Source organism: Lucilia sericata, unplaced genomic scaffold (genome assembly GCF_015586225.1).
Source record: "Lucilia sericata isolate MDLA Ls3-8-SP2 unplaced genomic scaffold, ASM1558622v1 Contig000187F_arrow, whole genome shotgun sequence".
Lineage (NCBI taxonomy): Eukaryota > Metazoa > Arthropoda > Insecta > Diptera > Calliphoridae > Lucilia > Lucilia sericata.
Window position 1 is genome coordinate 328237 of NW_023994215.1, and position 15266 is coordinate 343502.

The 15266-nt window shown below is 33.7% G+C and overlaps 1 protein-coding gene across 1 annotated transcript; it reads right to left on the minus strand.

Annotated features, from left to right (window-relative positions):
* Positions 1-539: 539 nt before the first annotated feature.
* LOC119601764 (uncharacterized protein DDB_G0288805) lies at positions 540-13797 on the minus strand. The gene is made up of 2 exons (XM_037952907.1): positions 12956-13797; positions 540-1786 (listed from the first exon to the last, which is right to left on the minus strand). The coding sequence occupies exons 1-2, from the start codon at positions 13110-13112 to the stop codon at positions 807-809; spliced, it is 1137 nt and encodes a 378-aa protein (XP_037808835.1). The 5' UTR covers positions 13113-13797; the 3' UTR covers positions 540-806.
* Positions 13798-15266: the final 1469 nt, after the last annotated feature.

Consider the following 15266-nt stretch of genomic DNA (forward strand, 5'->3'; position numbering starts at 1 on the left):
TGTTCTGTAGGATAACAAGGGATTGTGGTCCAGAAGAGGGTCAAGAGCATGTATCCAAGTAACAACTTTAAGAGGCCCGAATGTCCTGCTTATTGGAGCTATAACATCATCCGACTTCGTCTTAATGGCAAGAAAACGTGATTGTTTCAAAATGGAGGACGCTAGACAATGGATGACAGATTTTTAAATATAAGCTTTAATTTCTGAATTTCAATTAATAATTTCGAAAAACTAACCTGTTTCTTTAAAATTTCAATTTGAATTTAGAATCTTATAGAGGACAGAATGTCCTGCTTATTGTAGCTATAACATCATCCGACTTCGTCTTAATGGTAAGAAAACGTGATTGTTTCAAAATGGAGGACGCTAGACAATGGATGACAGATTTTTAAATATAAGCTTTAATTTCTGAATTTCAATTAATAATTTCGAAAAACTAACCTGTTTCTTTAAAATTTCAATTTGAATTTAGAATCTTATAGAGACTTAAAATAAAATATTTTCTTATCAATAAAAACTATTTATCGATTTTTTTTTGTAATAAAGTAGCACTTTCTTTATTATTTGAATGCATTTAGATGTGAGCTAAAACGTTGAACAAATAAAATACTAATAAAAACAAATAACAAAAATAAGTATTTTAAAAATTAATTAAAAATATTTTGATTCTGTTTACCATATATTCGCATATATGTATGTGTAGGTAATATAAAGTATATATGTAAATGTATGTATGTAATAGTGTATATGTACATTAAGAATAGAATGCTGAAAAGAGAAAACAATATACAATATAAAGAAGAGCCTCAATCGGCATTGTCCAGAACGGCATCGATTAGAGCCACAACCTTTTGGCGAAAGCGTCTATTTTGTTTCCCGGACATTTCCCTCAAATATGGATGCAAACTATTGAGAAATGATTGATCAGCATCAGGTGAAGTTGTCATTAAACAATGGCGTTGATGTTCATTTTTACTTTTTATCCATTCGGCAAATTCTGATAGATCCACAGCACTGGCACTGCGTGTTTCCGTTGTATGTGTAAATGTAGCACTTTGTTGTGCAGGGTGAGTGTTGTTGTTATTGTTGGAGGTACTATTGCTGCTGTTAGTGTTGTTAGCATTTTTATGAGAGGAAGAGGAAGCATTCATTGCTGCTGTGGAATTGTTAGTAGTGTTTAGATTATTATTTGTGGTGGGATTTGTGATGTTGTTTAGATTATTCTTGTTGATGTTGCTGCAGCTATTATTGTTGTTGTTGTTGTTTACACCTCCCGCTGAAGAATGATTTAGTAAATGCCTTTGTTGATCTAACGTCTGTAGCAATTGTTCCATAGGTGCCATCATAGAGTTTACACTGTTACTTTTTATATCATTCTCCTGCTTTATGGCTTGTAAATTTAACGGTTGTGGCAATGGCAACGGTGCATGCTGCCCTATAGCCACCCCTCCCACAATTCCTCCCTCATGTAATGATACCACAACATCTCCCTCTGCTATGCCCGCCACTTCGGCCGAATTACTAGAATCTTTGGTGTCGTCACTGCTAACAATGGGCATGTTACTGATACGCGTCATAGGAGGAATATTTCCAGCTGCTGCCGCTTTTCTTTGTGCAATTATGGTGCTGCTGTTTTTTAGCCTGGTTTTGGTGAATGGTATCAAGAATTGCAAGTACTTGGATAGATAATATTTACGTTTACCCCGGCCAGTACTTGTACGTGACAACTTTAGGGAACGTAAAAAACTGCTGCGTATTGTACGCCATCGCTCTCGACAGTTTCGAACTGCAAATAACAATAAAAAAAATATTTCAATTAATTAAAGTTCTTCACGTGAGAAATATAAATCTGTGGACAGGTATTTGACATTTAGCTGCCAAAGAAATTATAAGTTACCGTCAAAAAACTGTTATTAGATTTAAATAACTCTAGGCAGCGTATAATTAAGAAAACCAGATTTAAGTCTTAGGTATAAAAATAAAATTCCCAAACTAAGACTAATCAAACGTCATAAAAATGCCTTTGAGAAAAAGTTGAATTTGGACGGACCTGATGGACTCCATAAGTATTGGAGAAATCTACGTCATCTTCGACAAATGTTTTACAATAGAAGTCTAGAGAAATAAAGGATAAATGTAAATCAAAGTTTTTGCGAAAAAAGCTTAATTCTCCATGTTCCAGTAATTCCAATTCTATTCGAATAATTTCTAAAGTTATTTTTACTTCGTTTATTTTTATGTCTAGGCATTGTGATACCCAAGTCGAATGTGACTCAACGCATATTGTTATTAAAACGAAAATCAGAAATAAAGAAACAAGCTTTTTGAACTGGTCAGGTAGGTAGGTAGGTAGGTTGATAGGAGGATGTATATTACATCAAATCCGAAGAAATACACCTAGGCCACTATCGGGCCTGTTGTGCGCTCCTTATCATGAAAAAAGGGAACTGAATGAATTATTTTTCAGTGTTCATAAACTCAGTTTCCTGATCGTAATTCCTAAGAATCTTCCAATCAGTGTTAGTCAGGAATGTTATTTCCGGAATAACATCACTTCCAAGGTGTAAATCAAAGTTTTTGCGATCTAACTTCGACGAATGCCTGGCAGTGGCAAAGAAAGTGCTCCAGAGTTTCACTGTCCTCTCCACATGCTCCACATTCGTCTGAATCCGTACGTCCAATTTTGCATAGATGTGCTCGTAATCCTGTCAGGTTAACTGCCTCGAGCTCCCTACCTTTTAAAGCTATTACATTCGCCCTTTCGTTACCGACTACTCCCGAGTGGGCTGGTACCCATATGATGTAAACCTTACCTCTGGGAGAGTATTCAGTTAAAGCTTTCTTACAATCCAATACGGTCTTAGATTTAGTTCTATCGCCTGATAATTGCCTTCCGGCTATCGGTAAATATATTAAGCGCTGTGGGCGCCATATTTATTCTAATCCAATTTACGCATTCCGTTATTGCTCGTACTTCTGCCTGGAAGCTTGTGTTATGATTTGGTAAACGGTGGTATATTTTTGTTTCTGGGTCTTCAATATAGAACCCCAGCCCCACTTTGTCCCCCAATTTAGAGCCATCCGTGTAACAACGGATTCCTACTGGTATTTGCTCTAATGTTCCGCTTGACCAAGACATTATATTTGGGATCAGCGTTTCAAAGTTTCCGACATATTCTGTGTCTGGTATACGATCAGGCACGTCCGATGATTGCACCTAAGTACTTAACTTTGTCTGTCACTGGTATCTTCTTGTCCAGGAAGCAAGATTCAGTATACGTAGAAATTTTTGTCTTTCTTGTGAAAAGACAGATTTCCGTTTTTGCCGGGTTAACATTGAGGCCTCTCGGCTGAGCCCAGCTCAAGGCCGTATTCAGAGCCTACTCAGATCTTATACACAAGTAATTTGGATCCCTTCCCTTTAAAAGTGTTACGACATCATCTGCATAGCAGACAGGTCTAAGTCCTTTCTCGGTTAGGGTCCTTAGGAGGCTATTAATCGTGGTAATCCAGAGTAAAGGTGACAAAATGCCACCCTGTGGTATACCGGGAAATATCTTTTCCTGATAGTTATATCGTACATCTCGCAGCTTATCCATCTGTTCCTTAGCATGTGGTTGATCCAGTGACGGAGCACCCGGTCAACATAAAACTGGTCTAGGGATTGGATAAGAGTATCAGTGTGCACGATATTGAAGGCGCCTTCGATGTCAATACATACCGCCCAGTATGCTCGGAAATCCTCTGCTTTTTTACAAATTCGCCATTTAAATCATGATTATTTAAATGTTTGTGAATCTGCTGCCTTCGAAAAATTGTTGAAATGAAAGTTTCACTGAGACAGATTCAGACACATCATCATTTGAAGATGATGTAGAGTTTACTGGGGACCCAAGTTACATTCCCAATAAAAGTTTCAGCACGTCGCCTTCCGCCAATGAGGATGAACATTTGATATCGGCTAGAAACAGAAGACTTTAGATACAATTGAAGAGAATGGAGAATACATTTAAGACTATACGTAGACTACAGATACTGAAAGCATTCCCGATTTTTTATTCGATACTAGTCAAAGTGGAATAAAGTTTCCTCTACCACCAAATCCTTCACCTAGGAAGGTGTTTTGTAAGTTGTGGACGCTTTAAATGACAAATTTTGTTAAGTGTACACACGAATATGGACAGAAATTGTTTGAAAATATGGTATCATCGTTATATATATGTAAATATTTCACATGGACAAATGAAGTTTCACACAAAACGTAAAATGTTTAGTAATTGTCGGTTCACACAGGTAAACTTTTTTTGGGAAACTTTTGATTTTGTGTGTGAGAAAAAGAGACCGAAATATCAACCATCTCTTTCTCCCACATACAAAATCAAAAGTTTCCCAAAAAAAAAGTTTGCCGGTTTGAACCACCACTAACGATCCAATGTTGTACATATTTTTTACTCAATGAAATTGGCAATACCATATGCGATCATCAAGTTAAAAGATTAGCAGCGAAGTCGATGTATCTGTCATCGATGAGCAAAAAAATGATATCTAAGGAAAAAATTCCTAAAAATTAAATATTAAATCTGTTGGAAATATAGCAGGATGAAATTCAATCCTATCATTAAGATATACATAGACGCACGATCCAGCGTTTGGTTGCATCAGGGTAAGTAACATTTGTTGTATTCACAAGGGCAATAATAAGTTTATAACAGTCTCTCCGTTGTAATTGAGTATTGGCAGTGATTTATTTGTGTTGCAAATCGGCAAACGCCCGCTCTGTCTACATATTTGAAAGACAATGAAGTTAACAGCCTTCATATATATAGGTTATTCGTCCCCTCCTTAATCCTCCTTTTTCTCATTATTTTCCTAAGCCCCCCACACTTGTAAGGTTAAGGGAGTTCCAAGAAATGGCTAATTAGTGGTAAAAGAAGATATGTCGCTCCTCTCCGGAGCCACGTCACGGAACGGGTGAAATGCCTAGTTTAGTCCATATACGCCGTCACTAGATGAATCGTTCATCCCCTTACGTGCCTACTCGTAGGACCAACATATGCAGTCATTAAATAATAAACAACAAATAAGGATGTGATCCGAAGACGACCTTCATACCATTAGCTCAGCTCTTAGAGGAATTAAAATATATGGTTTTCAAGAATATGGGTTAAACAGAGATAGTCTAACTGCTTGGGGTTGAAATATTGAAAACACTGTCATACAAGACCCTGCCAAAAGTTAAATTTTTATTGGTGTGCCACACTGCGGATTTAAACCCGATAAAAAATGCATCGAGAATACTTAAAGGTCGAGTATAATCAACATTTTAATTAAAAAGGAAACAAAGTTCAAAATATGGAAATCGATAACACAAGAATTTAATATAAGTAAGTGCATACATGTATATTATTATACTTAAATAAATTTATCAATTAATAAAATATTACTCTACATTACAAAAATTTTAAAAGCTTTAACAATTAAAAAGAAAATTTTAATAAACAAATGTTTGAAATTCTAAGAAACTATAAAAAGTTAAAACAAAACACATGACGAATGTGTTTGTAGAACACAAAAAAGCTTTTGCTTGAAAATAAGGCAAGTTCTAATGGTAGACTAACAACAGCCAGTGAGTCTCTCAATTGCAGCAACTACATACAAATGTACAAACAAACAAATTGCATTAAAGCACAGCGTCATCGTAAATGGTCTATTACACATGCAAGCACACACACAGAAGAGTACAGCAAATAAGCGTAAAATTATAAATAAAAAAAAATTTTGAAAAAAGCTTTTTTGTCATTGCTTTGCAACAAATGCCAAATGTTTGCAAAAGTTTCTATATAAATGGTATATGAGCTGTAAGTATATAGTATAAATGAAATATAGAAAAGTACTTGTAGTTTAAGCATCAAGCAAAATATTATTTGATAAATAATCAAAAAACAACTTTGAGTAACAGCAAATCTACACTTTTAACCCATACTGCCACAAAGTCAAATTGTTACAATGTCAGTTCTTGTGCAAAATAAAAAGCAACATGTATTTGTGTACTTCCAAGTAAAATTGTATGAGTAGTTGTATGTACATATCTACAGGAAAATTCTATGTGCAACATTGATTTGTAGTAAATCGTATTAAATTACAATAGGAATTTCACAATGGAAACTTTTTAAGGTATTTTTAACTAAAAGTTGCATGCTAAGAAACGATAGAAGTTTATTCATATCGATTCTTAATTCATACTAATGGATCTGGCCACATGCCTGTTTAGAGGTTAAGTATTTCGAAAAAAATTTCGAGTCCTTTCCTTAAGATATAAAAAATCGCTTCAGAGTCGAATATAGATGAAATAACATTTACACAAATCCATGCCGACCATTTAAAACAATTGACAGAAGAGCAGGAGCCTCGCTTTTTGCTATAGAAACAAAAAACCTGGCAGCGAATGAAAATATGAATCCACTGATCATTTCTAATGTCGCCTTTTTTCAGTTTCCTGGTCAGGAATTTTTGTGTTGCAAATACAAGATAAAAAGTTCCAAACTAATATTATTGCGTATGCTTAAAGAGAAGCCTATCCACCAAACTATTCAGAAATCCTTCCAATTTTATGCACCCATCAATTGGACAAACTACTTTAGAAGTATGGAGCGTGTTTGAAAAAGTGAAGAATACGAGTAAATGATTTAAAGAGGAAATAGCTCATCTGTTACACTAAATAGAGTCCATAATTCCCAATCGGATTATGTCACATACAAATGTACCTTGGAATTTATTAAACGAAGACTAACTTGGTCTCGACATATTGAAACCAAGAGACTTTGTATGAAGTTAAAAGCTTCTAGTCTGCACTGGCTAATAAACCATCAATTAAAATCCAGACTTGACAATAAGATCACCCTGTAAAAATGTATATTAAAATAGGTTTAAATGAGGTATTCAATTATGGAGTACAGCCAACTATACCATATGACTATGATATGAAATGAGAGATAAATTTCTGAAGGTCCGTAAAAAATATATTGCAAGACTCCTCTCACAAAACCAACCTGGGACTAGGCAAGTTAGAGCTGACCAACCTACTTATCTAGGATGAGGAGACAGTAAATCCATTTAGTTTTAAGATTTGATTACTTATTGTAGAGCTATTCCTCATAGAAGTACTCTTCACTATGGAGAGGGAAGAGAGTCAACAATTTACTGTACCCTACTTAAATGAGAGTGAAGGCAGTAGACGCTTTACCATACAGTAGGTAAACATGAATGAATGAATGAATGGACACTGCTATTCACCCCAAATCTTATTTGTATGTTTCCGATCATCCATCACAAATGTACTCTTCGTAATCGGGAGTGCAGGTCACTGTCACTACTAGTTAAAGAAGTGACTCTCATAAGGTAAGGTCACTCTTTATAACAAATATGCGTACAACCAGGTAATGAATCCTTAGGATAATATTTCAGGCTTTCTGATTTGTAATCCGTCTATTACATGACCATGTTAAAATACATAAATAGTATCCTATTTTCTCGGGTAGCTAAAAGTGGCTCTAAGGTTCAATAACTAGTTAGGGAATGTCTCCCGGAATTACGTTAATTTTGCCTTGACCTCTAATTGCTTCAAGATAACTTGCTTATTATGGCCGCCATGCTTGTAAATAATTCATTAAGTCAATATTTGATAGACTTTACTATAAGTTTGTCCCATATTTCGTTTAATGTCTACATAGTGGCCATTTGCTTTTTTTTTGAAAATCTATTTGAAACAATTAAAAATCAAAACAAATCCAACGGAGATGAGTTTTTGCTTTTAATATTTGATCGGTTCTTCATATTAGTTCCTCAAAATTTTTGAGTTGAAAGTAGTTTGTTTAAAAAATCTAGAAAACGGAAAACGTCTGTATTTCGACTGAGGAAGTTAAATGCTAATAGAAGACTCTTTTCTAATTATACAGTTAATTTCTGTTACAAATCCTTTTTAGAGAAATAACAGTACATTTCTTATCGATTATAATAACTATAAACCAAAGCCATCTATATCAGCCAATTATAAATTTAAGGTCAATGCTAAATAAAATATTTCAAGTTAATGCATATTTAACATTAAATGTCAAGTTTAAAATTAGGAAATCAGCATCAATTGACAAAATCGGGTTATTGAAACTTGTTAGACATTTATAACTGTATAAAATATTTGCCATACACACGCTTACACATATGAAAATATCAAAGTCTAACTGTGAAAAAAACGCAATTTATAAATAAAGCCAACTTAAATTTACTTGCATTAAAGCTGAAAAAAAATTAACCTAAAAGCTTAAATACTGCTGCTACTGCAGCTGCCTTCAATGCACATAAATTGCAAAGCTCAAAAGTTAATGCGTAAACTAAACATAAAATAATAACAACAGAAATATAAGAAAAGAATTTATCAAATGTAAAGAACAACAAGATTTTCACACATGGAAACTGCAACAGAAATGCAAAAATAAGAAATAAACAAGGAAAAAAGAGCTTTTCATAAGTTAAGTTATATGTACACGAAGAAAAGCAACAACAACAACAAATAAAACATCAAGAAATAATAAAATAGGAATAACTACAACAACAATACGTGCAAATATGTATTTTCCTCCAATGTCGCGAGTCATGCACACGCGAAGAAAAATGTATGTATTTAAATAAAATACCCATTTGAACAATTACACATTATAGCAACAACAACTACAACTACACCAAAAACGTCGACTGAAACTGCGAGTCCAATCGTCAATGCCCAACAGAAATATAATGTGTCTAACGATGTACACACATACGACTCATACTCTTCTTAGGTGGTGACATACATGTGAAATATACACCCAAAGAAATTTGAAACAAAGGTTTTATCGAATTCTTGAAGTTTGGACCAACGGCGTACAGTGTTTTGAAATGATTTTAGTTTGTTTGTTTTTTTTCGTAATTCTCATACTCTTTTTTTAATTAGTTGGTCACATACATATGTGAAATATGCACGCAATGAATCTATCTATCTATCTATCTATCTATCTATCTATCTATCTATCTATCTATCTATCTATCTATCTATCTATCTATCTATCTATCTATCTATCTATCTATCTATCTATCTATCTATCTATCTATCTATCTATCTATCTATCTATCTATCTATCTATCTATCTATCTATCTATCTATCTATCTATCTATCTATCTATCTATCTATCTATCTATCTATCTATCTATCTATCTATCTATCTATCTATCTATCTATCTATCTATCTATCTATCTATCTATCTATCTATCTATCTATATATCTATCTATCTATCTATCTATCTATCTATCTATCTATCTATCTATCTATCTATCTATCTATCTATCTATCTATCTATCTATCTATCTATCTATCTATCTATCTATCTATCTATCTATCTATCTATCTATCTATCTATCTATCTATCTATCTATCTATCTATCTATCTATCTATCTATCTATCTATCTATCTATCTACCTATCTATCTATCTATCTATCTATCTATCTATCTATCTATCTATCTATCTATCTATCTATCTATCTATCTATCTATCTATCTATCTATCTATCTGTCTATCTATCTATCTATCTATCTATCGATCTATCTATCTATCTATCTATCTATCTACCTTGCTGTCATATCTATCTTACTCGTATTCACAATCGGGTTGAGATCGGAAGGCTGTGGTGGCCACTTAATTACTTTCATCTTATTTTCCTCTATCCAAGTCATATGTTTATTTTCGTAATCGTTTTTGAAAGCCCGTGATAGTCCATTTCCTAGAACATTGTAACAATCATCCACGTGTTCGCAATAGGGTTAAGATAGGTGGCGACCACTTAATTATTCTTGTTTCAATTTCCTATATCCAAGTTTATACCCAACTCATATCTTTATTACCGTTATCGTGCGAGAAGTACATGGGTACATGATAGCGGCATCTAACATTTTGCATACGGTCTTTGTATTTGTAATGCGGTGAGTCGGACCAATTATTTACCCTTAAAAAAAAACAGAGTCTTTCCGACTCTATGTTTACCTGTTGAAGTAGTGTATCTTGGATTAACCAATATAATAAGCATTGCCCTAAAGCACATCGAGGAGTTAAAGATTTCCCACAAGTAAAATTGCTTAGGCTAAGATCCTTTGAAAACGTTTTAGAATATAATGTCGCTAAAAATTAATTTGACAGTATTTTATAACCCTATAACATATGTTTCAGAGAATTTCGGGAAAATTGATTGTCACATTTCTTATAATTTATCGACCTATTTCTAAACAATTCTGTACCATCAAACACATTGGCGTGTCGTTAATGATATGGGAGTGTTTTTAGGCATCTGGGGTTAATTCAATAATTTGGATTCAAAGAGAAATAACTGCAGATGACTACTTAGAGATTCTTTAGAATAAAAACTTCCATTTGCTGAGCCAATTAAATGGGAGTTTATGCAGAATAGTGATTCCAAGGATTTCACAAGAACCGTCAAATAATGGTTTCAACAGAAAGGTTGGTCCAATAGTTTTTATTTAGAGAAACATTAATGCAGCTGATTACATAGATTCTTTAGAATAAAATGCTTCCATTTACTAAGGATGAAATGCTACGTAAATGGGTGGTTATGCAGGATAAAGATTCCAAGAATTTCGCTAGAAGCGTCATATCATGGTTTCAATTGATGTGTCTGCAATGGAATGTTCGTCATAAATACCAGTCAATTCAACAGCTATTTCTCGATTAACATGAATTTAACATATTGAAAAGTTGTTTATTTTTATTACATACAGTGTCTCATATAAATATTCGAATTTATTATTTTTTATGAATTACTGTGTTATTTTATTATGCTACTTTAAAAATAATAATGGTATTTAAAATTTTTTAATGAAATTTTATTAATTAATATTATTTTTACAAAATACAAGAAAAAAGTAATAAAAACTCATTAATGGTTTCCAAGAAAATGGAAAAAACCAAAAAGGGTCATTTCAGGTACTGCGCAAAAATATTCGAATTTTTTCTAAGAACTTTATTAGAATCCTTGAACACGTGTTTTATTGCCCATTAATTAACCCATTATGCAGGTAGTGGTTATATGGAATATTTAACATTATATTTTTTGGAAATTTGCATAATTATGTTGTAAATCCTTCCTGTGTAAGCGCTTAAAATGTTGAAAGAAAAAGAGTTGATCAATTCAAATTAAAAAATTAATTTATATCTGTATAATCAAGGCCGATCAATTAAATACATATAGGAAATGTTTGATAGATTCCCATCGACAATATATTTTGGCATTACACGCATGGAACAAAGAATTCCATCGAGTATTTGCCATTATCAAGTCGTCCAAAACTGCTGTCAATACAGGACGACAGAGAAATACTGAGGAAATACCGAAGGAACCTTCATCTATCAGCTCCAAAAATTAACAACGAACTCAGGACAGTCCTGTGAATAAAAATTAGTGTCGAAATTGTGCGCAAAGTACTAGGGAGCAATAATTTGCATGGTCAAGTACCAAGGTGGAAACCGCTCATATCGAAGTTAATCGATGTTAAGTGTCTTGACTCCGCAAATAGACTCATAAGTAAGAATATTGGATTCTGGAAGGAGGTTATCTTCGACGTTTAGAACAAATATAATATTTTTGGCTCAGATGGTCGTCAAATTATATGGCGAAAGCTTGGAGATGCCTTGGAATTATCTAACTTAAAACCAACTGTAAAGGACCCAAGTTGCTCTGCCATATTTTGGGGTTCTGTGTCCGTCCACGGCGTTGGACTGCTAAAATTTATTATTGTAATTATAGACTAGAAGGTCACCTTGTCAATTTTAGAGCAGAATTTGCATGCTAGTACCACCAAAATTGGGCTACAACCCATTCAATTTATTTTTCAACAGAAAAACGATCCAAAATACACGACCTGGTACGTGAAAATGTTGATCATTTACAACACTAAGTATCTTCTTTCACCAAATTTTCAATGAAGTTAATGTCTGGACTTAAACTCCATTGAAAATATGTGGTTATATTTACAAGAACAACTTTTAAATCACTCATTATCCTCTAAAACCACCATACGGTTGCTTTGCATGAAGAATGGGACATAATAACGCCAGAACTGTTCCATAAATTGGTAGAAACGGTTTCACGACGCTTGGAAGTTGTTTTTAAAAATAAAGGCTACTATACAAAACATTAATTTAATTTTAATTATTTATTTTTACTTCATAGTGCTAATCTAAATATGATTTATACAAAAAATTCGAATACTTTTGTGAAGCTATTTTTTGCACTTTTTTTAAAAAAAGTTAAATTAGTTTAAGTAAATTATTTTTTTTTTAATTTTTAAAATGTGGTATAAAATTTAAGGACTGTCTGGACAACATAATAAATTTATTTATTTATTTTTCCCGCAAAATCTATTATAAAATGATGTCTGTTTTCATAATACATTAAATTCGAATACTTATGAGAGACACTGTACATATAAAAAGATAAGCCCACTGTGCGGCCAACGTTTGTGCCTAACGTTAAAAAGGGAACTTCCCTATTTATTAGTAACAAGAAAACAATTATACGCCGTTTTCTTCGTGTATCATCAACAAACCTAAAATCAAATACACCCAGTGAAACATGTAGCGTTTGTGTTTCTCTCTAACGATAGCAGCACTGTTTTTAATAATAACATACAAAGTAACATGCATGTGTACATAAACGACGACAACAACAGAATGAATAGCTCGAACGAATGTCCGACCAAAACGACCCAGTGCAAAAGCAAATTGAGTCAATTGCAGCGGACTGAGTAATTGCACACACACAAATTGCAGTTGTAGATTTTAACATTGTCTGATACATACTGATACATTGTGTAAATGGTTGAGGTGTACGTTCTTTTTGTGGTTACTTACCCGTATCTTTTGTTTCATTGGCTACCTCTTGCCAAGCATTTTGTATTTCATCTTTTTTACTATACTCGGGCAATGTTGAATTCCATAGACAAGGTTTCGATTCGACCAGTTGCACAAATTTCACATTGAATACGGGATCATCTTTACGACTACTCATGGTTGCAGTATTGTTTCTGTAGTGGGTGGCGGTGGTGGTGGGGTTGTTGGAGCTGTTCGTTGATGAGGGGGTTGTTAAGGTGGTTGTGGTATTGTTGGCACTACCAGTAGTTGTACAAGTAGTATTATTGCCAAATGCTGCACTTGCAGCAGTGGTTGCAAAGTCTGACGTGGTAATGGTTGGTTGAGATTTTGTAACTACTTAATGTGTTGTTTAATTGATTTGTAACACTGTCAATGTTGCAGTGTATCTAATGGCGCCGTTTTGTATTTCTTTGTTAACGATGTTCGTCCACATATCAATAATATACTTATACACAGTGTGTGTTTGCCTTGTTTATTTTAAGGCGGGAGGTGTAGTGTGGAGACGTTTTCAAAACTAGGTTGCAGCAATTTACAAAATTGTTTATTCTATAACGTTTTACTAGTTCTCTGTTCGTAGCGCGCGCGTTAAAAACATTAGTGTATGCAGTTTAGAATATTAGCAAGTAAAAAGCCCAACCTAACTCAACGGCTGTTGAGTACGAACTGAGCGCACAGAAAAAGCGCGCAAAAACACTGACACATCGGCACTCATACAGCCAAACAACACACAAAAGCTGTCACTGCAGTTGCCGTGTTTACTGCAGATTTGCATGCAAAATAATCGCCACTACACTAAACAAATCAAAAAACAAATGAACGAACGAACAATTAAGTTAGCAACCGATTAAACGACAGAAATGAAAATCACTTTTTTCTTGCTATTCGCCATCAAAAACTTGCGTAATGTATTTGACGGATTAAATGCTAAAATGCAGTAAATGTTGAACTCGGCCGTAAGAAAAAAATAGGTGGTAAAAAAGGTTACCTTAAAACAGAATTAAGAAAACTTGCAACACAACACTTTACTACTCATACTCGCTGTGTGCACTTTGAAAATGAGCTTTTTTCTAGATGACGTCATTTTTGCTATTAACTAGTATGCCCGGGGTGCTTCGCTTCCATAAAATAAATAATTATGAACATTTTAGAGGAGTTTTAGTTTATGGTTAGTTTGTGAACATACGTTGTTATTAATTCTGAGAAGGCTTCTCATTGAAATCAGTCTAAGGATTTTAGTGGTTAACCCACAGGTCCATTATTCCAAGTGATCGTACAAATTACTTTCGCACGGACTTCAAATGGAAAGCTAATGTTATGATTAGAAAGACTTTAGACTACACTATAAACAAGATTATAGACAAGACTATAGACTACTATTACTATTGGCTAGAATATAGACTAGACTATTGACTAGAGAATAGACTAGACTATAGAAAAGACTACAGATTAGAATCTAGACTATAGACTAGACTATAGACTAGACTATAGATTAGACTATAGACCAGACTATAGACTATTGACTAGACTATAGACTAGACTATAGATTGGACTACAGACTAGACTATAGATTGGACTACAGACTAGACTATAGATTAGACTATAGACTAGACTATAGACTAGACTATAGACTAGACTAGACTATAGACTAGACTAGACTAGACTAGACTATAGACTAGACTATAGACTAGACTATAGACTAGACTATAGACTAGACTATAGACTAGACTATTGACTAGACTATAGAATAGACTATAGATTAGACTATAGATTAGAATATAGACTAGACTATAGACTAGGCTATAGACTAGACTACAGACTAGACTATAGATAGACTAGACTACAGATAAACTAGACTATAGATTAGACTATAGACTAGACAATAGACCAGACTATGGACTAGACTAAAGATTAGACTATAGACTAGACAATAGACTAGACTATGGACTAGACTATAGACTAGACTTTTGACTTTAGATTAGACTATTGACTAGAGAATAGACTAAAACCTAAACTGCACAATAGACTAGAATATATGTATGTATATTATTCTGTAGACTGTACTTTATGTTTTTGGTTTGGGGTTTTCAATATAGATTCCAAGGCCCGTTTTTTCCAGTTTTGAGTCACCAGTAATAACAGATTCCGGCATGAGATCAATCTAATGTTCCGCCTGTCCACGATTTCCTATTTGGGACTAATATCTCAGAGTTTACGACAATTTCGGTTTCCTATATAAACGTCAGAATTTCCAAAAGTGCCAATTTATGCCCCTTTTACCCCCAAATAAAAT

Excerpts from the sequence above, each read along its gene's own strand:
- LOC119601764 (XM_037952907.1), bottom strand. The coding sequence starts at position 13,112 with ATGAGTAGTCGTAAAGATGATCCCGTATTCAATGTGAAATTTGTGCAA. Across the intron at positions 1,787-12,955 it reads CAATGAAACAAAAGATACGG|TTCGAAACTGTCGAGAGCGA; the intron begins GTAAGTAACCAC and ends TGTTATTTGCAG.